The sequence below is a fragment of the Eucalyptus grandis genome, chromosome 11, assembly GCF_016545825.1.
Source record: "Eucalyptus grandis isolate ANBG69807.140 chromosome 11, ASM1654582v1, whole genome shotgun sequence".
In the NCBI taxonomy this organism is placed as follows: domain Eukaryota; kingdom Viridiplantae; phylum Streptophyta; class Magnoliopsida; order Myrtales; family Myrtaceae; genus Eucalyptus; species Eucalyptus grandis.
This window is the reverse complement of record NC_052622.1, coordinates 39,862,345-39,889,162: the sequence shown is the minus strand read 5'-3', so window position 1 is coordinate 39,889,162 and position 26,818 is coordinate 39,862,345. Positions and strand designations below refer to the sequence as shown.

At 40.3% G+C, this 26,818-nt stretch overlaps 5 protein-coding genes and 1 long non-coding RNA gene across 6 annotated transcripts; 3 read left to right on the top strand and 3 right to left on the bottom strand.

The window, feature by feature from the left end:
- Positions 1-151: 151 nt before the first annotated feature.
- LOC104426364 (40S ribosomal protein S4-3) lies at positions 152-2,500 on the top strand. Its single transcript, XM_010039382.2, has 5 exons — positions 152-291; positions 914-991; positions 1,094-1,274; positions 1,693-1,790; positions 1,916-2,500. Exons 1-5 carry the CDS (start codon positions 289-291, stop codon positions 2,348-2,350), a joined length of 795 nt encoding a protein of 264 aa, XP_010037684.1. The 5' UTR covers positions 152-288; the 3' UTR covers positions 2,351-2,500.
- Positions 2,501-2,771: 271 nt separating this feature from the next.
- LOC104426362 (ferritin-1, chloroplastic-like) lies at positions 2,772-5,172 on the bottom strand. The gene is made up of 8 exons (XM_010039381.3): positions 4,654-5,172; positions 4,227-4,310; positions 4,085-4,145; positions 3,889-3,976; positions 3,688-3,749; positions 3,514-3,579; positions 3,290-3,353; positions 2,772-3,125 (listed from the first exon to the last, which is right to left on the bottom strand). The coding sequence occupies exons 1-8, from the start codon at positions 4,956-4,958 to the stop codon at positions 3,076-3,078; spliced, it is 780 nt and encodes a 259-aa protein (XP_010037683.2). The 5' UTR covers positions 4,959-5,172; the 3' UTR covers positions 2,772-3,075.
- A 296-nt stretch (positions 5,173-5,468) lies between these two features.
- LOC120290024 lies at positions 5,469-6,968 on the top strand. Its single transcript, XR_005547899.1, has 2 exons — positions 5,469-6,014; positions 6,235-6,968. It is a non-coding gene; the product is annotated as an uncharacterized LOC120290024 (long non-coding RNA).
- On the bottom strand, positions 6,429-9,028 carry LOC104426361 (ferritin-1, chloroplastic-like). Its single transcript, XM_010039380.3, has 8 exons — positions 8,439-9,028; positions 7,988-8,071; positions 7,832-7,892; positions 7,640-7,727; positions 7,439-7,500; positions 7,234-7,299; positions 6,983-7,046; positions 6,429-6,777 (listed from the first exon to the last, which is right to left on the bottom strand). The coding sequence occupies exons 1-8, from the start codon at positions 8,744-8,746 to the stop codon at positions 6,722-6,724; spliced, it is 789 nt and encodes a 262-aa protein (XP_010037682.1). The 5' UTR covers positions 8,747-9,028; the 3' UTR covers positions 6,429-6,721.
- Positions 9,029-15,855: 6,827 nt separating this feature from the next.
- Positions 15,856-17,950, top strand: LOC104426360 (mitoferrin). The gene is made up of 2 exons (XM_010039379.3): positions 15,856-16,668; positions 17,589-17,950. Exons 1-2 carry the CDS (start codon positions 15,898-15,900, stop codon positions 17,796-17,798), a joined length of 981 nt encoding a protein of 326 aa, XP_010037681.2. The 5' UTR covers positions 15,856-15,897; the 3' UTR covers positions 17,799-17,950.
- A 5,041-nt stretch (positions 17,951-22,991) lies between these two features.
- LOC104426359 (uncharacterized protein At5g01610) lies at positions 22,992-26,360 on the bottom strand. Its single transcript, XM_010039378.3, has 3 exons — positions 26,078-26,360; positions 24,439-24,493; positions 22,992-23,661 (listed from the first exon to the last, which is right to left on the bottom strand). The coding sequence occupies exons 1-3, from the start codon at positions 26,162-26,164 to the stop codon at positions 23,291-23,293; spliced, it is 513 nt and encodes a 170-aa protein (XP_010037680.2). The 5' UTR covers positions 26,165-26,360; the 3' UTR covers positions 22,992-23,290.
- Positions 26,361-26,818: the final 458 nt, after the last annotated feature.

Below are 26,818 nucleotides of genomic sequence, written 5' to 3'. Positions count from 1 at the left end.
TTCACGGATCCATCTCGGTTCAAGGCCCATAACGGTTGTTCTTGGGCCGATCCTGCTCGGCCCTCGGTGTCGTGGGCCTGTTCGGGCTTCCGGAGGAGAAGCCCGTAAAGCCCAAAACCGCGGGAGAGACGGAATAAAGGGACCCTAGGGTTTCGATGGAACCCTCTCATACCTCCATCCACCGTCTCTCTCGCTTGCTCAAAGCGGCGGAAACCGAGTGCTACTACTTCAGGAGGACCGGTGGGGAAGAGCTCCTTCCGCCGTCTCGTCTGAGCTGAAGCAACCAAAATGGTCAGCAACCCTCTCTTCTTCTCTCTCCCTCTCTCTCTCTCTGTGTCTCTTCGGATCTTCTTTCTCGTTCTGCGTGGGTAGCCTTTTTGGTTTGCGTTTTTGGCCGCGCTAGTGCTTTGTAGATTGGAGGTTTTGCATGGTGGTGTGTTGACGACATCCCTTTTGATGTGCGGAAGTAGTGTTGCCAAATACTTGCGGGTTACTGGAGGGTTGCGTGAGGGTGGTGATGAGCTCGCGAGCTCCAGCGTCTTTGTTTCTTTGTCTGGTGGAGTGTTTGGACGGGATGAGGGCTTTGTTGATGCCTGGCGCCCGCCTCATTGCGGAGTGAATTGATTGTTTTGCTCTAATTTTTCGTGGGTGGGCTTTGTCAAGTTAGCTTTTTTAATGGATGTGTTTGCGCTGAGGAGTAAGCAATTAGTTGATTTTGAGTTTTGTTTGGAACGATCTGAGCCCTGAAGGCGCAGCAAGTTTGTGGGTTTTTTTTGGGATGGCGGAATTTGTTCAGCTGCGAAGTCATCGGGCACATGATAATTCGATGTTCCCGTTATCAGTCCAAGGAAGTTTGGTTTTTTTTTTCCCCAACCTTTTTCCTCATCAATTGTAATGTTCTTGCACATTGCAGGCACGTGGATTGAAGAAGCATTTAAAGAGGCTCAATGCTCCCAAGCATTGGATGCTCGACAAGCTAGGCGGTGCATTTGTAAGTGACCTGTTGAATCCCCTTTTCTCTTTTACGCGAATTGTTGCTTTGCCTTTTCAATGTCTTTCATTCTGCATTCTAATGTCATCTCTGGATGTGCAGGCGCCTAAGCCATCCTCTGGACCTCACAAATCCAGGGAATGTTTGCCCTTGATCCTCATTCTGCGTAACAGGCTGAAATATGCTCTTACGTATCGTGAGGTCATTGCCATCCTGATGCAGCGCCATGTTCTTGTTGACAACAAAGTCAGGACAGATAAGACTTACCCTGCTGGTTTCATGGGTATGTTGATGCCTCACTTCTCCTTTTTGAGACCTCAGTGTGCTCTTTTCTGTTTCCAAGGTTTCCACTGGAAGCAGTGGATGATATCACAAATGCCCTTCCAGGGAGGGAGCATTTATGTGTATAATGTTTGTCTTTTGATCTGCAGGACAGTGTTTTTGCTTGCAATACATGTTTTATCATTTACTGTTAACTGTAGAGTGAATTGTTTCTTTTGGCAGCTATGTGAGAACAGTGGCACCCAATATATATGCCAATATTATATTACTTAATAGGATAATTTATTTGTCATTGGTCGCTAGTTCTATGTTTATATGCAGGGTAATCGTGTTTGCAGATGACTATTGGTGAATTGCAATTTGTGTCATACAGTTATTGACTATATGCATGTTAATATTTTTATTATCTCATTTATTAGATGTGGTATCAATTCCCAAGACAAATGAGAACTTCCGTCTCCTCTATGACACTAAGGGCCGATTCCGACTCCACAGCATTAGGGATGACGAGGCAAAGGTTGGTCTCTCATCTCTCTCTGTGGGCTATGTTGGTTGCATTGAGTATACCGAATGCATAAAGATTTTAATAAAAAATTTTATGTTGTTTCCATCCACTGATTTTATGGAATACATTTATTGCAGTTCAAGCTTTGCAAAGTTCGTTCAATCCAGTTTGGGCAGAAAGGCATCCCATACCTTAACACCTATGATGGCCGGACTATCCGCTACCCAGATCCTGTGATCAAGGCTAATGACACCGTCAAACTTGACCTTGAGGCCAACAAGATCACTGACTTCATCAAATTTGATGTCGGGAATGTTGTCATGGTTACTGGAGGAAGGAACAGGGGACGTGTTGGAGTTATCAAGAACCGCGAAAAACATAAGGGAACTTTTGAGACCATTCACATCCAAGATGCACAGGGCCACGAGTTTGCTACTCGTTTGGGCAATGTGTTCATCATCGGAAAGGGAACAAAGCCTTGGGTCTCCCTTCCTAAGGGCAAGGGTATTAAGCTGTCCATCATTGAGGAGGCAAGGAAAAGGCTTGCAGCTCAGGCATCCGCAACTGCGTGAGTTTACTTTTGATGCATGTGTTGGATTAGCAGCAGACTGGCAGTTGTTATTTAGCTACAAGAGGATTTTGGGAAGTGGGCATTTTGTTTTCTGTTCCATTGCAATTCTGACTAATTTTGCTCTTTCGAATTAGATTTTCCTGTCAATTTTATGGGCAATTTGAGGTCATGGTATCTGTTACAGTGTGTTTCTTTGCATGCTTGATTTCTGTTCCTGTTTGAGGTAACGAAAAGATTGAGGAGTTATTCTCGTATAGAAGAGGAAAAGGCTTATGGAGAGTGTAATTACGTTGCGCCGACGATCTATTGAATCTATGCACAATTTTATCTTTTCTGAGCCGTATTCAAATTAGCAAATCAAGGAAGACCTTTGGATAAGTTAAAAACAGGGGAAGTTCTGTGCAAAAGGAAAAAACGCAAAAGAGAGGAGAGGGCGAGTCAGGGCACGGTCCAGCAGACCAGCCTTGATTCATTTTATAGAGGTAATGGAAAGGAAAGATGACATGTTGGTAAAGCAGCCTTCAATGACTAAAGTTCTATACCCAGACTTTCAATTCACCATACAAAATAGAGCGAGGAAACACGAAATAGAACGAGGAAACGGCACTTTGTTTGGAAAGCATCTGAACCATTTCCAAACACAAGCTCTCGAAAGCTTTCTCCTGGTGATGATTTGTTCAATCTGCAAAGCGGAACAGATTCAATTCAATCACCCTGGTTGCGACGTTACACCATGTCGCCTTCGTGGAGTAACATCTGATCGAAATGCCAAACACCTGGAAGTCATCAAAATGGCCCGAGTTAGAACTCAATATAAGGTCATATCGTGAAGCCTATCGTCTGATTTGTCGAAGGCTTGAAGCAGAAGGGTGATGGCATTTCTGATTCCGATATGGAAGACGAAAGAAATTAGATTTTTCTTTCAGTTTCGGATGCATACCATGGCCTTTTCCAACCATTCTCAGCTGCGTGACGAAATCTGCGATCTTCTTGATTGCTTCGACCTATGGACATGCCAGAACAGGTTAGGACTTGTAGACCCTTTGAAATAACGACAATCAAATCTTTGAGTGCGCAAAAAGGTTTAAAATCAGAAAAGTACGTTAGAGAAAGTAAGCGATATCACTGGGGAAAAACTAGGAAATTAAGGGATCTCTGGTTAACCTGCTCATACAAGAACTCGCTTTCTATAAAATCGGCGAGCTGCGGGTCATTGTTCTTTTCTGCGACCTGTAAATATACAGGAGAAAATCACCCGATGACACATATCATTTCAATTGGAAAAGAACAAGAAAGAATAGATAGAGTAGGCACAGAAAGTTTTAAGAGTATTATTACCCTGTGCAAGGCCAGGAGCTTCTCGTTTGTTATCTTCTCCAGTGATAACGCTAGTTCCATTGCTGAATCAGTGAATCTTGTCAAAAGAAGATATGAAAGAACCAATCCGATGACACTAATCACACAAGAAAAAAAAAACTGCACTTGATCGAGAACCTGAAAGCTACAAGGGAAGTTAGAGAAATTAGCAAAAAAGCTTACAGTAAAGGGCATCTCCTTTCTCGACATGTTCGAACTCCGAATGCGGCATCAAGATGGAGTGCAGTTTCACTTTCCCTCCACGCTTGTTCTGTGTATCAACAAAACAAAAGCATATAGAATCATCGGTAATCACCATGCCTACAGCTACATGAATCAAGACCAAAATGAATCCAAATTCCATTTTCTTCTGTCTTACCTGATACTCCATCAACTTCTCAGCATGCTCTCTTTCCTCTTCACTCGACTCCTTATAAAATCTATGATAAGCCAAAGACATCCGAACGATCAAAATACCATATTAGTACCGAAGCAATCAGAACGGCATCGAAATGGCTTACTTGGCAAGGCCCTTGAGAGCAACGTTGTCCCGGTCGAAATACGCATACATGGCGTGGTAAACGTACGACGCAGTGTACTCCACACTAGTCACAGGACCAAGAACAGAAAACAATGATTCAAACAGACGGAAATGGTTGTGTTATACATAAAACATCTTCTGAAAAGCTTAAGCTATCCCAAAAAGCAAGCCTCCAATAAATATAGTGGATACATCTTGACATTCACAACTACATCACACAGACAATCGGAGGCAAACTAGCACCAGAAGTGAAAGATAGAATCAAAACAAGGAGCAACAACATTAAAACTCAGATGCCGAATTACGCTAACCGCTCTTCTTAAACGCATGTTTGGATATATTTCTTGACTCGAGAGTTTGTCACAACCAAATGAAGCAAGAGGAAATCGATGGCCTGCCCTTCTTACTTGATCTGCTCATTGATGTTGGCTTCGCACTCGTCGGAATAGCATTGACGAGCGAGGGAGAGATGAGGCGACATTGGGACCGCAAGATCTTCTCTCTTGACCTCTTGGAAAGGCTGGAAGACGATGCCCACGAGAGCTGGACCATCGTCTTCTGCGGAGGCTCGCACCCTCGCCACACGGACGTTCTTTTGTGTCGAACTTGACAGTGGAAAACTCAGAGACGGTGCAAATGAGCTCACCATGGACATGGACGAAAGCTTATCGCTCGGCGATGGAGCGAAAGCCGAAACAAGGCTCGACGACATCGTCTCTGGTGATCAGGTGGAGAAAGAAATGGCGATGAGAAGTAAGGCGGCGCGATCACGGTTGCACAACGCGACTCGTTTTTGACAAATTCATAGCGGACGATGGAAGCACGGGAAGCCAGAGAGTTCTAGGCGGATGGGGGATCAGGGGAGGCCGTCGGATCGGATTTACGTGGCGAGGATCTGGTGGATGAAGTTTTGGGGGCGTGTGGCCTGCTCACGACGACGACCGAGACCCAATGTGAAACCAGAATCCCGATAAGATATCCTCGTCTTCTCCACTGTCGCTGGTCACGCGCGTATCGAGCTCCGTCACTGTAACTTTCATTTGACGTGTCGACAGAGCTGCAGTGACAAGCTCATATGTCTCGGACATTCCAATATGGAGCCCACCGAGTTGTTACCGCTCAAATGAAACCTCCCCCGTTACACGTGTCGGATGATTGTGGCAGCATCAACCTGCTGCTTCACTCGTACAAAGAATGTACTGAGTGGAGGATCAGTCTTGTCGAGTCGTTTCAAAATAACCTACCATTCAGGCTTCGAGCCAACCGTTCAAACTTGTCGATACTTGGTTAACGAAATGGAAAATTTCAACCTAAGCTCATGTTCAGCTGGAACTCAAATCCTTAAGCGACCTTAGACTGAAACTAATGCATGACATATTGTGTTTGTGTTTCTAATTCTCGAATGATGCTTTGGAAACAAGCAAAAAAAAAAAATCAATAATCTGATCAACGCCACCATCAAACTTGATCTGGAGTCCAACAGGATCACTGAGTTTGTCAAAATTCGATGTCGGTCGGGAATGTCGTCGTGTTTACTGGGGGAACAGGGGACATGTTCTGAGTTATCCAGAACCGTGAAGAGTATAAGGGAACTTTTGAGACCATTCACATCCAAGACGCGCAGGGCCAGAAGTTTGCTGCTCGCTTGGGCGATGTGTTCATCATCGGAAAGGGAATGAAGCCTTGGGTCTCTCTCTCTTAAAGGTATCAAGCTGTCCATCATCGAGGAGGTGAGGAAAAGGCTTGCAGCTCAAGCATCCGCGACCGTGTGAGTTTACTTTTGATGCATGCGTTGGATTAGCAGCAGACTAGCAGTTGTTATTTAGCTACGAGAGGATTCTGGGAAGTGGGCATTTTGTTTTTTGTTCCTCTTAACTAAATTTGCTCTTGCGAATTAGATCTTCATGTTAATTTTTATGGGCAATTTGAGGTCATTATATCTGTTACAGTGTGTTTCTTTGTCTGTTCCTGCTTGACGTATCCTTCAGATTGACGACGTAGGCTCGTGTAGAAGAGAAAAAGGCTTGCGGGGAGTGTAAAAATGTTGCACTGATGATCCATTGAATCTATGCACAATTTTGTCTTTTTTGAGCCGTATTCAGCTCGGCCATACGAGGAAGTTCCGCTGCGTTGGATGAGTCAAAAAGCAGTGACATTTTGTGGAAAAAAGGAAAAATGCAGAGAGACAGAAAAGATGGCAGGTACGGCGCACCAGCCTTGATTCATTTTATTGAGGGAACGGAAAGGGAAGTTGACACGTTTGGTAAGCAGCTTTCGATGACTAAATTTCTATCCCCAGGCTTTCAGTAAACTGTACAAAATAGAGTGAGGAAACGGCAGTTTGTCTGGAGAGCATCCCAACTATCTAAGAACACAAACTCTTGAAATCTTTCCCGTGGTGGTGATTTGTTCAATCTGCTAACGGGAAAAGATTAGATTCGTCCACCCCAATTGCGACATTAAGCAGCATCGCCCTCATGGAGCAGCAGCATCGCCCTCATGGAGCAGCATCTGATCGAAATGCCATACACCTGGAAGTCATTGAAATCGCCAGAGTTAGTACTCAACATTAAGAGAGAGACAGAGACAGAGACAGAGACAGGAAGACAAATAAGATCCTATTGTGAAGCCTATTGTCTGATTTGTTGAAGGCTTGAAACAGAAACTGACGGCATTTCTGACTCGGAATTTGGAATACGAAAAAAAGTTAATTTTTCTTTCAGTTTCAGATTCTACCATGGCCTTTTCCAACCATCCTCAGCTGCGTGACGAAATCTGCAATCTTCTTGATTGCTTCGACCTGTGGACATGCCAGAACAGATTATGACTGGTAGATTCTTCGAAATTACTATAATCAAATCTTAAAGAGTGCAAAAATATCGAAATTATAGAACAGATGGAATCATCTTCCTGATAATTGAAATGTGTGTTCGAGAAGGTAAGCAATCACGTGGGAAAAAGTAGCCGACCAAGGGTCTCCAGCTAACCTGCTCATACAAGAACTCGCTTTCTATAAAATCGGTCAGCTGCGGGTCATTGTTTTGTGCTGCAACCTGCAAATATACAGTAAAAAAATCATCCGATAAGGCTTTCCGTTTCATTATGAAAAGAACATCCGACAATAGACAGAGTAGGCACATAAGCATAGCACGTTGGTGCTTGCTGAATTGTTAAGTTCAAGAGTATCATTACCCTGTGCAGGCTCAGAAGCTTCTCGTTTGTTAACTTCTCCAGAGATAAAGCTAGTTCCATGGCTGAATCAGTGAATCACATCAAAATAAATTTATGTTAAAGAACCGATCCAATGACACCAATTGCGCAATAAAGAAACCGCACTTCATCGAGAACCTTAAACTTACAAAGCAAGTCAGAGAAATTAGCAAGGAAGCTTACAGTAAAGAGCATCTCCTTTCTCGACATGTTCGAACTCCGAAGGCGGCATCAAGATGGAGTGCAGTTTCACTTTCCCTCCACGTTTGTTCTATTGACAAAACAAAAGCATATAGAATCGTCGGTAATTATCATGCCTACAGCTCCATGAATCAAGACCAAGATGAATCCAAATTCCATTTTCTTCTGTCTTACCTGATACTCCATCAACTTCTCAGCATGCTCTCTTTCCTCTTCACTCGACTCCTTATAAAATCTTTCATAATCCAAAGACATCCGAGCGATTAAAATAACATATTAGTATCAAAGCAATCAGAACAGCATCGGAATGAATCTTTTCGATTGGCTTACTTGGCAAGGCCCTTGAGAGCGACGTTGTCCCGGTCAAAATACGCGTACATGGCATGGTAAACGTACGACACCGTGTACTCCACGCTAGTCACAAGACCAAGAGCAAAACAAAAAAAAGAATTGATTCAACCAACGGAAATGGTTGCGTTATACATAAAACCATCTTCTGAAAAGCTTAAGCTATCCGAAAAAACAAGCCTCCAAAAAATATATTGGATACATCTTAACGTTCACAACTACATCACACAGACAATCGGAGGCAAAAGAGCAGCAGGAGAGAAAGAAAGAACCAAAACAAGGAGCACCGACATAAAAACTCGCGATATACGCGCTCTGATATGGCGTTACACAAACCATTCTTCAAAAAATGCACGTATAAATATATTTCTCAACTCAGAGGTTGTCACAAGCGAGGGAAGGAAGAGGAAATCTATTGTTTTGCCCTTCTTACTTGATCTGCTCGTTGATCGCGGCTTCGCAGTCCTCGGCATAGCATTGACGTGCGAGGGAGAGATAAGGCGATAGTGGGACGGCAAGATCTTCTCTCTTGACCTCCTGGAAAGGCTCGAAGACGATGCCCGTGAGAACCGGACCACCGCCTTCCGCGGAGGCCCGCACCCTCGCCGCAGGGACGTTCTTCCCTCTCGAACTCGACGGAGGAAAGCTCAGAGGAGGCGCAAATGAGCTCGCCATGGACATGGACGAAAGCTTATCGCTCGGCGATGGAGAGAAAGCCGAAACGAGGCTGGACGACATCATCTCCGGTCGATCGAGATCGAGAGATAGAGAGATAGAGAGAGAGAGAGAAGGAAGAGAGAAAAACACAGCGGACGAGATGGAGAAGGAAATGGAGATGATGAGCGAGGAGGCGCGATCGCAGTTGGACAACGCTGCTCGTCTTTTGTCGTTTTATAGCAGGTGAGGAGGAGCACGGGGAGCCAAAGAGTTCCGGACGGATGGGGCATCGAGGAGGCCGTCGGATCGGATCCACGTGGCGAGGATCCGGAGGGTGAACAGGCGGGGGCGTGTGGCCAGCTCACGACGACCCGACCCGACCCGACCCCACCCCAATGTGAAACCAGACTATCGACCAGATATGCGAGACGCGTAGCCATCTCTCCCCTTCTCTCACGGTCGCTGGTAGAGCAGCCTCCAGATTTTTGTCGTTTTCTTGCTGAAGATTTAAGCTCACGCGCTGCAGCTGCTAAGGTCGCCCCACGCGTCGCGGTCCGTCACATCCATTTGGCGTATCGACGGGCTACAGCGATAAGCTCGTTAATCTCAAACTTTTCAATTCCAAGTAAACCGAATATTTACCGCTCGAGTAAAACGGTCCTTAATAAGTGTGGGATAATTATGGTAGCACTTTCGTGATCTTTCATTAATAAGGTATTGAGTGCAAACGTAAGTTTTGTGGAGTCGAACCAAGATAATTTTTTTATTTGGGTACGATTTGAGGACAATCGTTTAGATTTGTCAATTCCATATAAACAAAATATAAATTTCGATCTAAGCTTATACTTAGCGGGAACTCGAATTCTTAACACAATCTTAGACTGAAACTAAATCGTAAGATTGTGTATGTGTTTCTAATTCTCAAATGTATGCTTTCAAACCAAGCAAAAAAAAAAAAAAAAATCGATAACTTGATTAAGCTCAAACCTCTTTGACTTGAGTAATCTCTTTAGGTCAAAACTATTGAATGTTCAAACTCAAAGAAGCTTCACCAGTAGACCAGGACATTTTCGCTTAAATAAACAAAAACTTGCTCTATTGATTTTCTCACCCATTTAAAAAGTTATGAAAACATTAAAAACAAATCCTTGCATCATCATTTTTATGTTCGAAGAGTCTTAAGTGTTTCTCATTAAATAAAATGCAAATTGTGTTAATCTCAATTTTAGAAAATATTTAGATGCAACAAGTAAGATTAATTGATTCCAAGAGTTGCATATCACGCGAGACATACGGGATGGGATGGAGAATAAGAGTCGGGTCAGCCGGTCAGTCATACTTATCCACGAAATGCGAGTAAGCTTTGAAAATTCGCTAAGGACTTGTTATTTTCTCGGCAGAAGGCTTGACTAGCTTCTTATCGAGACGCCCGACAGCTTCGTGGAAAATGGCAATTGGAAAATCCAGTGGCCATAGCAATCATGGCTCCAACATCTAGAAGCCAAAAAGAGAACACTGCATGTGAACATGGGAAAATGATACAAACGTGCCGAGTTGTCCCCAAACTTTTGATTTAATACGATCCGTAAACTATTAGTATATATTTAATATATTCCTTCATTACTGGATGACGGGATATTATATCATGATTTGAGATAAATATCTTACTTGGGTAATTCATGTGTAACTTTTTCTTTATCCATCATTCAAACTTAACAAATTGGAATCTATATCGGTAGATTCCATTAGTTTGAATTAATGAAATGGTGACATTGAACATTTTCGTATAGTTTATGAACTAGATTGAACATTTACCAATAGTTTAGGTATACATTGAACAAATTAAAAGTCCCCTGACAATATTGCATATTAGACCAAAGTTCATAAATTATTTATGTCATTATCCTTCTATATATCAATGTTTTAAGTTGCATCATCTTAACACTAACCTCTCTATAAACTCATCAAATAGGTGGGTCAAAATGGTCAAATTCAAATTGACCTATTTAATCCATATTGATCAATTTTTCTACAATACGATTTGTGACCCTTACTTGACTAGACTTATACTTTATCCAATCCAAATTCAATTTTTAGCAATTTTTTTTTTCTTTTGTTGCCTCTTAAGAATGAGTGATCCCATTAACTAACTCGTCAAGTCACTAATGGAGCTCGGGTGTTGGGGTCAGGTGGCGGGCTAGAACTTCGCACGGCATTATATTTGTGGCTAGTTTGATATAATTGATAAATAGATTCTGAAAATTTTGAGTTTTGAACTTTACGTGGGAAATATTTTAATTGTTGAATAAAGAGCAGAAAGTTGTTTGTTAATTGATGAATTTTAAATGATGAATACAAATATTTTCGCACCCGACATGGGGTTGTGGATGTTATTAGTAGGTTTAGCAACATACTTTAGCAAGAGTTAATCTTCCATCAAATATCCTTTTAGATGAGAAATAACACGAAATATAGAAATTGTGAAATTTCTATATATTTTATCTATTTGAAAAAGAGTATATCAAAATAGACTTTATTGGATGCCTATTTAAAGTAATAAGATAAATATAATACCAAATATAACTAATCATTGATATGCACAATCAAAGGAAATATATGCATAATCTTAAGAGATATGGAGAATAAATAAATATTATAGTATTGTAACGTCTCCTCAAACTCAAGGTAACTTCAAAGAAGTAAGTAAAAGTTTGAAATCAATGTGAGACAATTCCATAAAATCTCTTTTCTCAAACCACTACTCGTCTTGGTGGATCCGCGATGGGAAGGTGTGTGGTAGGTGCATGAGTGCGCGTTCGGTGGCTCTTTGAGGCGAAACTTCAATGATAAACTTTATTGGATGCCTATTTAAAGTAATAAGATAAATATAATACCAAATATAATTAATCAATGATATGCACAATCAAAGGAAATATATGCATAATCTTAAGAGATATGGAGAATAAATAAATATTATAGTATTGTAACATCCCCTCAAACTCAAGGTAACTTCAAAGAAGTAAGCAAAAGTTTGAAATCAATGTGAGACAATTCCATAAAATCTCTTTTCTCAAACCACTACTCGTCTTGGTGGATCCGCGATGGGAAGGTGTGTGGTAGGTGCATGAGTGCGCGTTCGGTGGCTCTTTGAGGCGAAACTTCAAGCTATGACTCCTTTGAGGATGGCGAATCTAGTGGTGGTGTCGGCTTCTCAGAATAAGCAACGAAAAGTTGAGAATCAGAGGGAAAACAACAAGCAGCCAATACGTCTGGCTTTTTAGTATTTAGATAATAGAAAAATAATCAATTTATAAAAAATATTTTACATAATGAAAATGACAAGCTTAGATTAAGAGAAAAATGACTTATCCTTTGGATAATAAGGAAATGACTTTTCTTTAACCATCAAATAAATGAAAATTAACCATTTTTCTTGGAAATTTATTTTAACATGAATTTTCAGTGAAACAAATGCACTTAGTGGTTCAGATAAAGTAGATTACTTCTTGTAAGAAGGGGAAGTCGTTTTCCCCCGCTAAGCTTTTCCATAGATCGATTAATTTTCCATTAATCAAACACTGGAAAATCGAAATATAATCTCTCGAAATATAATCGTAAAAGTGAGCGATGTAATGATTGTATAATGCCAACGAGAGGCATAGCTGGAGAAAAACACGTTCTTCTCCTCATGGATTTTTCGTTCTCTCGCCCTCCATAAATCAATGCACAGGCCGAAGGACGACTTGGGTGGGAACTTCAAATGTGGAGCGACATGAAACAACTCGAGAGGACGGCTTCAGCGGAAGAGCTCAATTTGGCCCAAGCCCGATGGACAACATAAGCAACACAATAATTCCTCTAGTTGGCTCTCTAATCTTTTTCTTATTTTCGCCTAATTTTGCTTGAATCGAAGGAGGTGCACTCACTCCAGAAGCAAAGAATCTTAAAACACTTTGTGCAAAGGGACGAAGCGTGACTTTGACTTCTATTGGTGCCTGGGGACAGCTGGAGCGCTTCACGTCAAACCAATCCCCCTCATCTTTATCGAGTTCCAGGGATGGTGACTATTCGTATCGTGATTTGCCTCGATGGGACCGATGGACCGACCGACGAGGGAGTTTTCAATTGGGTCCTTGATCAACTAAATGTCCTAATTAACTCTCCATCTATCCTACAATTTGCTACACTTATGATCACTCATCGTTCCATCTCCGATCACACAAATTACTATCGATGCTACATAAAGCTCCGTTATCAATGGAATATAACGATATGGATGCCAATGCTGCTCACCGGCCTCGGCCGATTGAGATGATGCGATTTTGCACGAGGGTCCTTTTTAGTGATCATGATAGTATACGGTTTATCATCTTTACAGCCATGCAAATTAAGCTTGTGGACGCCACACGATTCCGCAGAAACGTGTCTCTCCGTCTAAGCTCTTATCTATCGTTTGTTCTCACGAGGAATGTGACAGATTCTGAGAGCGATGTTATGTTGCTTTCTTTGGCTTGTAGTACTTATCGCTGCGATATGGTCTTGTGGAATAGCACACGGCGTGCTCTGTGGAGATAATCTGTCCTCCTGTCAAGCTCAATAAAATTCAAAGATGTCCGAAATTTGATCTCTTAGTAGTTCTGAAGTTCAATTTCAACAAAATCTGAAATATGAAGGGTACTATTAATAGCATGCTACCATTTTGTGAATGTGTACTTTAGCTTTTGTTGGGAGGTACTACGCAAACCGAAAACCTTCACTTAGGGAGATCATCAAGAAAAAGCACAAATACGAGTCCGTCAACATGTGAAGTTGGACTCATTTCCACTCAAAATATTAAATCAATGGTTATGAACTAAAAATATATATTCATTGCTTTCCTTTACATCATATCTCCAATGTAGGGCTTCTTTTGCATAACACCCTCACTTGTGTATCTCAATAATTCTCAATAAATCTCCTCCTAACATGTGAGCCTTATGTCCATGCTTCCATCCGCACCAATCTCAACTTAAATCTCCACCTTTGGCCAAATTCTACTAGACACAATGAAAGGCTAATACCTTTTAACTTGGGAGATATTAAGAGAAAGCCTAAATTTGAATCCGTCAACATATTCAGTTAAATCCACATTCATTTAAAAACATAATTAGTAGATTATGAGTCAATTAAGATATAGTAACTATTGTACTTACATCACATTCCTAATGAGAGACTTCTTCACAAAACACCCTCAACAATTAACATGCACCTCAACAATTTTAAAGTATATCATCCATGGATTTCCAATCGACTAAAGTCAATAGCTCAGGTGCTAGTTGCCTTTCCATAGCTTCTTTTCTATGTTAGTGTTGGAATATGTCTCAAGTTTGAACCAATAAAAGAAATCAACACAAGTAGATTTTTTAATTTGAATAAGTTTTCTAATCTAAATATCCTATTTTGAATTTAAATCTTTTTCATAGAAGAGTGAGCGATTCCAAGGTGGGTAGATTCTAGGTTCCAACCCTGAAACCTACTCGATCAAGACCGATTTCCAGTTTTAGAACCAGCCTTGCCGATCTATTCTAGTTCTAATGCCTAATTAGTAACCGGCCAATTTCTCCTCTCTCTTTTTTAATTATTTTGTTTCTATTTTTTATTTACATCTCCTTATTTACAACCAAGACTAATAGCTGTTACAACAAGATAGTAGAGAAACAAAACAATAAGAAGTTCAGTACAAAGCAAACAGAAATATAAAGCAATTAGGAAGCGTCCAACTCATCCCCTAGTCAACTAAAATCAAAGTTAAAGCAAGAACAGAAATTTCCACCCATTAAAAGTAACAATCCATAAAAGATGAACATGTAAAATAAAATAAACAATAAAAGATTTTAAATACATAAAATAAAACACGAATTATAAAATCTTATTCCTTATCCATCCATAAAAGATTTCTCTAAATTTTAACCACTTGAAAACCAAAGAAACAACAACATAGTTAATCATTTTGCAATAGTTTAAACTAAAACAATTATTAAAAAACCTTACCAATTCTATCCACCTCAACTCGAAAACTTTATTTACTGGTGATGGCCTCCTTGAGAAGACAATCCATATCTAAGAAAAAGAAGGGATTAAAAATATATTTACTTATTAATCAATCGATGTTAAACTTGACTTTACAAGTCAATGTTAGCTGATGTTTGTCTATCCAACACATTCCAATCAGTTTCCTTCATTAACTCTAGCTTTTTCCTAAATAAGAGTAAATGCAGACTCCTCAGATAGAGCTAATCCTCAATATGCATCTTCAAAAACCAAAATCTTTCCTATTAAATCTTTTGATTTTAACATTTCCTTAAATCTATCGCCATGATTCACTTCAACTCAGCCAAAGCCTTGCTTTAATAAAAATTGTTGGCAAAACCAAGCAATTCGAACAAGAAATGCACAAAGCAAGAAAATAATCAGATATCAAATTTACATGATTCAGTCAACGTGATTTATATCCACAAGGAGAGAGCACAAGACTCTATTATAGATCAAGCAGTGCAATAGAGATTACAAATACTCTCCAATCGCTCAAATACTCTCAATATTTTCTAGCCTCTAATTATATCCAATAATCTACACATTGTTTAGCTCCGCAATCGCTCACGAAATAATCTTTTGATCTCATACATTAATTATTATAGGGTGTAATTCAAGACTTACTGGCTTCAACCCTCTCGAATTGTTTTAAAGTGTAATTCTTAAAGAATCAGCCTCTTGAATACTCATCATAACAAAGACACTTGTTATATATAGAAAAGAATTAGATACAAAATAAGAAACCTGCTCGAAATGGATAACCACTCAAATGTAAAGCCTAATTAAATTTTTTTAAAAAAATTATCGAGCTCGAACTTGAATTTAAAAGTTAGACCATTTAACTTTAGTCTATTATGTGAGCCTAGGTACTTGAGAAGATTTTAGGAGTTCTGGGCACTTAAACTAGCAATGTGAGTTTGTAGGATATGCTAACTTGCCCAGAAAAATCTATACATATATGTATATTGCCCAGTGCCGTCTCTTTCCATCCCATCCCACATCCCAAAAGTATCACTAAGAAGAAAATAATTGAGCATGGATATAAAGCCCATTCTTATTCCACCCCGAAAGTGATCTCCAAACGCCAATAATATTCTCCCCTTTTTAAACCCCCCCAACCACACCTCCCTCCTCACCACCACCACCACCTCCACCACCGCTCCATGGCCGCCACTGACATCTCTCCCCAATACCGACCTGTAGCCAAACCACCGGACTTCAGCCCTGAACTTACCGTCTCTACCTACCACCACGATGGCCTCTTGTTCTGGCAATACATGGTCGCCGGCTCCATTGCCGGCTCCGTCGAGCATATGGCCATGTTCCCCGTGGACACCCTCAAGACTCGCATGCAGGCCCTAGCCGGGTCGTGCCGGACCCAACCTGGAGTCCGCCAGGCGTTCACCTCCATCCTGAAGCTCGAAGGCCCGGCCGGGCTCTACCGGGGCATCGGCGCGATGGGTCTTGGAGCCGGACCGGCCCATGCAGTCTACTTCTCCATCTACGAGCTCTTCAAGGAGTCCCTCTCTTCTGGTGACCCAAACAACCCCGTGGCCCACGCCACGGCCGGGGTGTGCGCGACCGTGGCAAGCGATGCGGTGATCACCCCATTGGACATGGTGAAGCAGCGGCTGCAGCTGGAGAGGAGCCCGTACCGGGGGGTGGGCGACTGCGTGAGGCGGGTCCTGGTGGAGGAAGGGATCGGGGCGTTCTATGCATCGTACCGGACGACTGTCGTGATGAACGCGCCCTTCACGGCGGTGCACTTCGCAACATACGAGGCTGCAAAGCGGGGTCTGATGGAGGCATTCTTGGTGGAATCAGCAAGTGACGAGAGCCTGGTGGTGCACGCGACGGCCGGGGCGGCAGCAGGGGCGTTGGCGGCTGCAGTCACGACTCCGCTCGACGTGGTCAAGACACAGCTGCAATGCCAGGTAATGAGAAATGACTCAACCCAAGGAAGAGTGTCTATCGGTATCGTCATCAAAGTTCTGTTTTTATGGTGTTAAATGTGTGCTCTTGTTTAGTGCCAGTGTGCTAATTGCTTACACCTCCTCGTAGAAATTAGGCGTGCATTTATCTTATGGAAAACTTAAGATTTAGAAAAAATGATTAGTTATGTCGTTCAGAAAAATTAGTTAGCGGAAATTTTGTTATTATCACTCACAATTTAAGTCTAACAATTTTCATGGGTGATGATAACATTTTGCATTCGTTCATTTTTTAAAGCAATACAAACGATCATTTTTCGAAAAATATCTTTCAAATCTCGAGTTTTCAGTGAAATAAACATACCCTAAAAGTGGTCATGTTCTGTTCTCCTGGTTCCTGAAGTACATGAATGGTAGTCTTCTATCATGCCAAACGGAGAAGTTGTTGACAGAGTCATAATACAGCAAAGCCACAAGTAAAAAAGTTTCTTCTGATATGTGGACATTAGGGAATGCTGTCTCCAGACAAAGCCTGAAGATTTTTTAGTTGGTCTTGATGCAGTGAACAGAAGCATGTTTAGTTGTATAGCACTAGCAGACCATGTTATCTATCCATTTTGGCCCTGAACCATTCGTATGCTCCTTTGAAATTTTTGGTCAGGGGAGAGTGAATAGTGAGTCGTCAGTTGAGTTTTCTCTAGTGAAGTACATAATCACTTTCGTGGTTATTACTTCTCCCTCTCTGTTTGACAGTTACATTCATTGAGTTTCCTCAGCTGTCTGAGCATCTTGGGTTCATATCATTTACAACCACTGTTATCCGTGCTCTGGTTTGTTTTTTACGTAGCTCCGATTACTGCTTTAGCGATATCGGTAGTTTTAGGACAAAACGAAAACTATTGTTCTTCACCATGAATGTGCAGGGAGTCTGCGGTTGCGATAGATTCTCAAGCAGTTCGATCAGGGACGTCATTCGAGCTGTGGTGAACAAAGACGGGTATCGTGGGCTCATGAGAGGATGGCTTCCGAGGATGCTCTTCCACGCACCAGCTGCCGCGATCTGTTGGTCGACCTACGAGACCTCGAAGTCCTTCTTCCAACGGCTCAACGACAGTAAAAGCCGAGGTTACTAATGCATGCGAAGCACCAGGAGCCAAAGGAATCCAGCCAATACGTTCAGCTGTATTTTGGATTTCGCAGTAAGAGTTGTACCAGCAACTTCAAGGCTGGACTATTCTAAATCCAGGGAATAAATGCACCAAAAGCCCTAAAATTTATCATGAAAGCATAATGAAGTCCTAAAAAACTTTCAAAAATTGCAATCGAATTCTAAAATTTATCACGAAAATGTAATCGAATCCTAAATCTTTCAAAAAGTGCAATGGAAATTTTGAAATTTATCACGAAGATGCAATCGAGTCTTTAAAATTTCAAAATATACAATTAACGAAATGACTTGATTAAACCAATCTAATAAGTTTTAGGACTCGATTACACTTCTTGAAATTATTAAAACTTTGTTACACTTTCGTAACATATTTTAGGACTCAATGACATTTATTGAAAATTGTAGGACTTAATTATACTTTTATGACAAGTTTTAGGATTTCGAGTGCACTTATCCATAAATTTAAAGATGAAGACCACACAACTCCTAAATATAGGATTAAGGGCAATTAGTGGATATCAAATAATACTGCGATAAGCGAATGAGCAATCGAATCGGTGTTCGACCTCTCTCTGGTGCAAGTTCAAAGATGATGACGAAGAACCTATGTAGCACGGACATTCTCTGGAAGCCTTCGTGTCGTGTCCGACACTCCGACACGTGTTCGACACACTCCGACAACGTCCCGACACGTGGTCAACTCTTTCCGACACGCTCCGACACGCGAGTCCAGAATTCCGACACGCACGGGGTCAATTTTAAAAATTTATAATACTTGAGGGGTCAAAATATAAATATACACAAAAGAAATAATAAAAGAAGTAATAAAATTGCTATAAATACACACACACAGGGTCAATTTTTTTTTTTCAGTTTTTTTTTTAGAATTGTTTTATTTTTTTTAAAAGTCTTTTACTCTGAAAGAAGTAATAAAAAATGCTATATATGATAAATAAATAAATTTAAAAATATCATTTCAGCATTTTTCTTTAAACAATGTTTTTTTCCTCTAAGTTTTGTGTATTATTGTAACAAATTAAAATAATGAATGATATTATTTAATATGTTTTGTGTAAATTAATTCTAGGCTATTATTATTATTATTATTATTATTATTATTATTATTATTATTATTATTATTATTATTATTATTATTATTATTATTATTATTATTATTTATGTATTTATATATAAAAATATATCTAATATACAACGTGTCGGAACGTGTCGAAATTTTCTATTTTTAAGAAATGACGTGTTGACGTGTCATATCACGTATCACGTATCCGTGTCGGTGCTACATAGCGAAGAACTAGTGTTGTGCTTTCGTGGAACCATTGGAAACGAAGTACTCTGCCTTCACATACGACGTACAATACATTTGTCCTGAACTGTAATTAATTATGTTTTATCTTCTTTTTTTCCTTTCTTTTGGCTAAGGCATGCAGGAGATGCCACTCTCTGCCATTTCTCGTTCTCTTTTCGATTAAGGTCAAGAGCTTTAGATATTATGGAGAGGTCGACATGGTCTCTCTCTCGACTGAAGTGGACGGCCGCTTTCCATGCTTTGTCTACATTGCGGTGTTACGTAGAGAATCGTCCTAGGTGGTCCGTATTCTAGCCCAAAAATGTCTTCTTCCTCAATTCATCGACAATCTTTAGATGCTTTCTATCGTGAAAAGATTCTAGGTGCTCTCAGAGGGTATTCTTCTTTGATATTCCAGGTATTTTTATCAATATAGTTCTGTATTCGATTTGCGTCTTATGATTTGATTCATTAAGTTTTAATTGATAAATATATGGGTATTCAATTTGATGTAATACTCAGTTGTCAGATCTCTTGACCCAGAATTGAATTCAAGTCTCTCGATTCAAATGGGATAATTTTTGTCGAATTTCATGTTATATAAAATATTTTGATAATTTCAAAGTATTACAAGAATAAAATGACACATAAACACTGTTTATATTATTTGAAACTTATAAACCTAGCTTTACTCAAACTTTCGTATGTGTAAGTCAACAGAAACTAATGTTGGTTTATTTTTATTTTTTGACGAATCTCACATTTCAATCGGATTATCTATTCACCAATCATAAATTTGATACTTTGATTTACAATTTATATTTTGATTTGACAACTGTGAGTTCAGGCAGAAATAAAATCAGAACGATATATGAAAGAGTGTCGTCCACAATTTGAATTAGAAAATGCTTGCATATCCGTGCCTCAGCCACAAATTTTGACAACGGAAAAGGGCGGCTCACTTTCGACCAAAAAAACAAAGAAAGAAAAGGGAGGCTCACTTTGCAGGTTTCAAATTTTTATTATATAAAAAAGCCAAAAGATTGAGGACGATTTTTCTCGTTTTATTTAAAAGTAGCAAATCAAAGTGAAGAGCTCAACTACAATTGTCAAATTATTGGATATTATTTGCCAAGGAAAAAATTCATCGTATATCGTAGTCATATGAATCTTCTCAAAAGAACCGAATATTAGAGCTATATTAGGTGAATTTTTTTTATTATATTTAGTTGAAAATCGCTTTTTTAAACTTTTGTTTTAACTCATGCGATCTTAGGATAATCATTAAACCAAGTTAAGCGAGTTCTGAACCTAAGTACAGAAGTTAATAGAAACAAATTATTGTGGAGGACCAACCTAGGTTGTGCTGTAACCAGCAAAGTAGATGCCCTGTTCAGTCTCTTCAAAACAGAACATAATTTCGGACGCTAGAGCTCACGATCTACCGTAGGACAGACGACCGTAATCTCGTCGCCCATTGTCCATGTCCAGTTTGCTCTTGCCAATGATCCAGCAAGCAGCAACCTTCGAACTTACATTATTGACCAACACGTGATGATCGTTATGCAGCAAGACCGGATCCAAATGAAGTCGATGCCACCAGAAGCTAGGATCTGTGTCAGACCGTACTGTCCCGGGAGAACTCTTTTTCTTTTTTTTTTTCTCTAAACGACTCGCAGATGGACCGAGGATGATGGCCCAACCGCCATGCATTTGGTACCCCGATGACGCCTCCAGGGGCTGAATGGAAAGCAGGGTGCGATTACAAAATTTCTGAATGTAACGACTAGTTGACTGGTGCTGATTCTTCTCATCTCTCAGCTTGGAAAATAAGATACTCTGCCAATCAACGATATCGGGTAGGGCACTCACACGACTGGCACGACTGATGGTGCTTTTGTGGAGCGTGCGCATGCGCTTGGGCATGCTATCGGCACAGCAGTTGGCATGGCACCTGAAGAACACCTCTATCGATTGTGAGAAAAATTTTAAGTTTGTTCTTGTGCGAACTCACTAGCAGGGTTGAAGCTGCAATCGTGAATAGTATCGAATGTTTACGTCTGAATCATAAGTCGCTTTGCTCAACTTCTCGATTACATGATTGCCATAGGCTCATTTGCAGCCATTCAGAATCAGGATCCTCGTCAGCTGCTCTGCTCAGTAACTCCTAGTCTCATCTTGGTGTCCTTGGCGGCCAGAAGATCAAAGCATACGTTTCTCAGCAAAACTCCTCCTGTTATGATCCTGCTCAAAGGAACCGTGCTGCAACACCCAACTGCTCCTGCAATTGCCTCCTCCTCAGGTGGCCCAGCTTGGCTAGGCCAGGACTTCTGAAGCCAGACATTGTTGATCTCAGTCGTAGCATGTTATCAGTATCACAATTCCCTCGAAGCAATGATACAAAAATCAGAATTTGACCGATAAAAATGGGAGGATGTCTGGCACTTCAGTGCTTTGCCCTCACCCCAGCGGAGTCACGGCTTTGGTAAATAGACCTTATCCCCACTGGACACCTGAGGCCGTTATTAAGTCCGCCATCATGACTTCTGCTCGAAAATTGAACTTCATGGACAATCAAAACTTTCCATGGATGAAATATTTCAACCTGCAGATATCTTCACCATCGGGGTCGGCCATGTCAATCCAGGAAAGGCCATTGATCCGGAACTGATATATGACATTCAACCCGAGATTACATACATTATCTCTGTGGTATAGGTTACACAGGCACAAGCAACCGGAGTTTGGAAATTCGCTTGTGAGTGGTGCGATCTTTAGCCTGCTTTGCACAGACAGACTTCATAGAAGAGAATCGGCAGGTACAATTTCCTGGTTTTGCATATTGTAATCCATCGGTGTTCCGTATAACAATTCATTGCTTGGGTCACAAATGGAGTCGTCCCTCGTAGGATCTGCTTGCGCTGGAGGACCAACCCAGGTTGAGAGCTCATCAAGTAACTTTGCTATAAAAAAAGAGTGCCTAGTAAGTATTGACTTGTTCAATGTCACTGTTATTTCACATCCCATCGAAGCTTTGCTGTCTCCCTTGCCATTCACTTCATTGATTCCTTCCTTCGATAAATAAGAACTACGCCACCAAATTAAGTTGACAGAAAACTAGCTTACGGGGGCCTAAAATTAATTAGAAATAGAATACCTTAAGCTATATGTTTTCATAAAATCGTCCATATGAGTTTGAATAAAACCTTTTAATTCACGGGAACATTTATGGAAAATTTGACTATGCTAAACTATTTAATAAGTCTTCATTCTTAAATTTATTATAAAAAGACTGGAAAATAAACTGTAAGATGATAAATCAATTATACTGTCAATAACTTTTATGTTCCATTAGTTGATCGCATAATTAAATTTCTGCACATATTATAGTAGTTTGATTCATTAATTCCTTCAAATAGTAGTTGTTCCCCTAAAAGAAATTTATTTTGAACGAAAGCAACTATATTAGTTGCATCAGTAAAATTAACAAAAGTTCAATCATTTTAAAATGTTTTTTCACTTACTTTGATAAAGAGTTTTAGGATAGATCTATTGTTTGGCATTCAATTTAAAGATGGATCTAATTTAGAATAAAAAAAGGTCGTGCAAATTTGAGTTAGGAGATGGTCCCATCTGACGAATGGATCTATTGCTTCTCCTTCCTGGACAGTCCAATTGCCAGTAATGTAGCTGGCGAGGTTTCCATAACTTGATTTCTGAACAGAACAGAAGTTCCACATTATTCTTAAATGTTACAGTAAGCGTCACAAAATGCACAACGGTGCTTTCCAAGATGAGAAAGCTACAGAAAAACAAGTACTTGACAGTTCACAGCGGAAGAATTTAATGGCATATTCAATCCACAATTCGATGTGCCCCTCTCTCTAGCTTTTGATTCCTCAATAACATGGCAGACAACTCTGCTTATGGTTGCAAATTCATGCAAATTACCCAAAAGTCATTGAATTCTGACAAGAACAGATCTTGAGATTGGGCTAACACCATGATAGAAACATTTAGAACAGATGAAGATTACATACACTTGAAAGTTTTCGCACTAGTAGTTAATCAAGCCACATTGCTTCAAAGCATTGTAAGCACAGAAGCTCATCAGAACAGTACCAAGTAAACAAATACAAGCTTCACGTGTTTTAGAACTTATCTACAATTACTCCATCTCTGAGAGCCTCATAAGCATCTCTGCTCCGGGTTTTCTTCATCCCAGCAGTTAAATGAAGCTTTGATCCTTCAGCTGATATCACCGTCACTTTCACCCATATCATCACCTTTGTTTTCATCCCTTCTATGTCTGCCAGTTTCCCTTTCTCAAGATATCCAGTAACTGTGGTGAAAAAGCGTAAAACCGAAGAGTCCCTGTAGCCCACTTCGCAGATTGTGGGTATGAAGACTGTGAGCTTTCCTGTCTCTTCATTAAATTCATAGTTTGTTGCATCGCGAGGAAATATCCCAACTGGCAGGTCATATTCCTTTAGGAGTTCTGGAAGTGGTTTTTGCATCTTCCCTGCAGAAAAGGGCATCGATGGAAAGTCAATTATTCCCTATTAAGGACAATGTCCACATCACTACGACGGATGAAATCTCCCACTCTGCCGCAGATCAGATTTGTAACTTAGACATTTATAGAAGAATGGAAAGAAAGACAAAGGAGAAATGCCTTAAAACAACCCAGTGGTGGTAAATGTTTCTCAAGACCACTAACTGCCTATACTTATGATACTCAATGGATTTATGATGACTGACATCTCAACTGTGTCATGCACCCAGATCATATCAAGAAGTTCTATGCAATTAACTTGACCATGCCCACAAGCACCAGGATGCAATTAGCCTAGCACAGTTGATGAAAATTTCATGCATTAAAGAATGCCAATGGGTCTGAGAAGTCACAAGTTTATGTCTCATAGCTACATTTTTTGCAGAAAATCAGTAACAAGTTCTACTAGCATCCACAATCCTTAATTTCTCTCTATAAATTCTTGCTAGGGAAGAGAGAACCCTAAGAAAACCATGAATTTTTCTTTCAATCAAGGTAGACTATTACGGCACATTTTCAATTTAAAAATCTGGGCAAGTTATAGCACCAAATTGACAACCAACTTGATGATAAGTTGCAGAATAATTTCAAACTTCTGCATCCATCCTCAAGAGATTACCACCCTCCTCGCTAGATGGAAATTCCAAAGATACTAGAAAACTTAAGCCATAGGGATAGCAGCAAGCATATAATGAGCAACCAAAGCATATGACATATAAGTTGCAGATTGCAGTTTAACCAAACCTTTGATTTTGTTAACCAACCATTTTGCTCCTCCTTCGATGCTGCTGGACAATGACTATCGGAGAATAAATAGATGTGTCAGCATACCAGAAATATTATTTGATGAAAGAAGCCAAAGTACAAAGTATAAATAGAGTCCGTGATATGTCTCATTCGTACATCTGAAATGAGGATTTATTAGAAGAGAAAGGGTGCCCTTAATGGATGTTTCTTGAAAATGAAGTTGCAAGGGATCTATACAGCCATTGAGTACGTTTCAGATTACTTTACAATGTCACCTTGAGATTTGTAGATCAAGTCTTCTAGTGATGTAAATTTCAACTTCTAAGAAAGTTTACCATGAGAAAGCAGAGAACCTAAAGCCATCGAAGATCTAGTGCATCTTACTGTTGAGCTGACCCAAAAATAACAGGAAGGCACCATAACACGAGTTTTTTCATGCTAATCAAAAGCCATGTCCTTAATATCCTTCAAAGGATTTGGACACTTTGAATTTGGCATATATAGTTTCAAACACCAGACTATGAAACTACAGTGAGTAATCAAATCAAGCTGCAGGTCAAACCAAGTCGTCATAATAATCTGAAGCAAAATGTTGTTAATCTAAACAAATTAGCCTTGCACATTGCTGAGAGAGTTCAACATTCGGATTGATCAGTCAACATCTACTACTTTGACAACATACCCATCTGTATACAGTATGCGCACCAGAAAAATATTGAAAAGCGCCACCACATCTAATAGTAGAAAAAGAATTTTCCAGTATGATAGGAAGGGACTGCTTAAATATGACTAACACAGATTAAGCAAAATAATAGCACTCTTATGGTTCTCACATATGTCTTGCTTTAGATAGATGAAAACTGTTATTCCAGTTCCCATTCACATTCGAAAGTGATCCACGGATTCTAATTTCTATACTCTAACTGACCTTGACCTAGACGGCATGCTGAAATTCGCCAATATCGAGAGAGCACATCACATATGGATGCTATAGCACACGATCAGAACTTTCCCTCTATTGGCACACTCGCGCACTTACCGAATTACAACCGCACCTAAATAGAATTTGAGATGACGCCAGCACAGGAAAAACCATGTAATGCATTCAAACAACCATGATCACAATACTAAGATTAAAATCATCATCGACCATCATAAAACAGAGAGCCCAACCTAGCACACCAATCAACATGATCATAGAATGAGACATTGCCGGTCGTCCTGGACTTTCATGGGCAATACCAATTTACAGGTTAAACAAGAACAACGGCACTAAATTGCCAGAAATAACGTGGGAAAAAAACCCAATTCTCGAAAATGCAGAAAAACAACCGACCTCCCGCCCTCTTACAAGCGTCATTCTCCCAATCCTCACAAAATTGGCCATCGCAGCTGCATTTCAAACGCCACAATCACCAAATCAAAACCACATCGCGCCGCGCCGCACGATCAATTCGAGACCCATCTCCCAACATCGCACCGACCCATCACCGAGCCAACCCCAATCTCGCCGCGAAAAGGAAAAATTCAACACGAAATCGGGCCCATGAACAACATTTGCTCAACCGAAACCACACCAACTAACATCACGTGGAGACGGAGGAATGCGAAAGCGAGAGAAGGGAGAGGGACGTACATTGATGTCATCGCCGACGGAGTTGATCTCCTTGTTGGCCTTCTTGCTGAACCAATACGTGCCCACCTTGTTGAGCACCTGATCCATCTTCACCGAATCAAAGGCGGCGTCTTTTTGCCTTCTTTCTTTAATCTAAATCGCTCTCTCCCTCAGATCTCGCCTCTCCACCCTCCTCCTCGAGCACACCACCTGCGTGAGAGACACAGAGAGAGAGAGAGAGAGTGGAGAGACAGAGAGGATGTCAATTTTCTCGTTTTCCCCGAAAATTCGGACCACCTATTTTCTTTTGCTTTTATTTGCTGTCTTTTATACGACAACGTAAAACTGTTTTTGGTACCCTTCTCTTGTCGACTCCTCTAACTTCAGATTTCTTGTCACGTGGAATAATCGTTCGACAATCCACATTAAAGACGCATTTCACACTCTATAGGATTAATATCATTAAAAATCTCGAATTTGAACCATCGGATGCATTTAACCCAAGTTGATTTTTGTCACATAAAAAATCGTAAAGTAATACATTTGATCCGAATCTATCTTTCGGTTGGCTAAAATTCTTACATGTTAAGACATGCGATTGAACCAATTAATCTGAAGTAGAAAATGACAAATTTCAACCACATTTGTTAGACGTATTTACATTTTTAATGGAATATTGGACCATTTGATAAGGGAAAATTTCAAATAAAAGTTTGAAGCGCCCTCATTTAAAAAAAAAAAAATTCACAATGCACATTGCTT

Coding starts and splice junctions, on each gene's coding strand:
- LOC104426364 (XM_010039382.2), top strand. Junction 992..1,093: donor ACAAGCTAGGCGGTGCATTT/GTAAGTGACCTG, acceptor CTGGATGTGCAG/GCGCCTAAGCCATCCTCTGG. Junction 1,275..1,692: donor TTACCCTGCTGGTTTCATGG/GTATGTTGATGC, acceptor CTCATTTATTAG/ATGTGGTATCAATTCCCAAG.
- LOC104426361 (XM_010039380.3), bottom strand. CDS start 8,746: ATGATGTCGTCCAGCCTCGTTTCGGCTTTCTCTCCATCGCCGAGCGAT. Junction 8,072..8,438: donor GCGATCAACGAGCAGATCAA/GTAAGAAGGGCA, acceptor TCTTGTGACTAG/CGTGGAGTACACGGTGTCGT. Junction 6,778..6,982: donor GATGGTTGGAAAAGGCCATG/GTAGAATCTGAA, acceptor AATGACTTCCAG/GTGTATGGCATTTCGATCAG.
- LOC104426360 (XM_010039379.3), top strand. CDS start 15,898: ATGGCCGCCACTGACATCTCTCCCCAATACCGACCTGTAGCCAAACCA. Junction 16,669..17,588: donor AGACACAGCTGCAATGCCAG/GTAATGAGAAAT, acceptor ATGAATGTGCAG/GGAGTCTGCGGTTGCGATAG.
- LOC104426362 (XM_010039381.3), bottom strand. CDS start 4,958: ATGTCGTCGAGCCTTGTTTCGGCTTTCGCTCCATCGCCGAGCGATAAG. Junction 4,311..4,653: donor AACATCAATGAGCAGATCAA/GTAAGAAGGGCA, acceptor TCCTGTGACTAG/TGTGGAGTACACTGCGTCGT. Junction 3,354..3,513: donor GCGAGTTCTTGTATGAGCAG/GTTAACCAGAGA, acceptor GCATGTCCATAG/GTCGAAGCAATCAAGAAGAT.
- LOC104426359 (XM_010039378.3), bottom strand. CDS start 26,164: ATGGATCAGGTGCTCAACAAGGTGGGCACGTATTGGTTCAGCAAGAAG. Junction 24,494..26,077: donor CCGTCGGCGATGACATCAAT/GTACGTCCCTCT, acceptor ATTCTCCGATAG/TCATTGTCCAGCAGCATCGA. Junction 23,662..24,438: donor GTTGGTTAACAAAATCAAAG/GTTTGGTTAAAC, acceptor CCTTTTCTGCAG/GGAAGATGCAAAAACCACTT.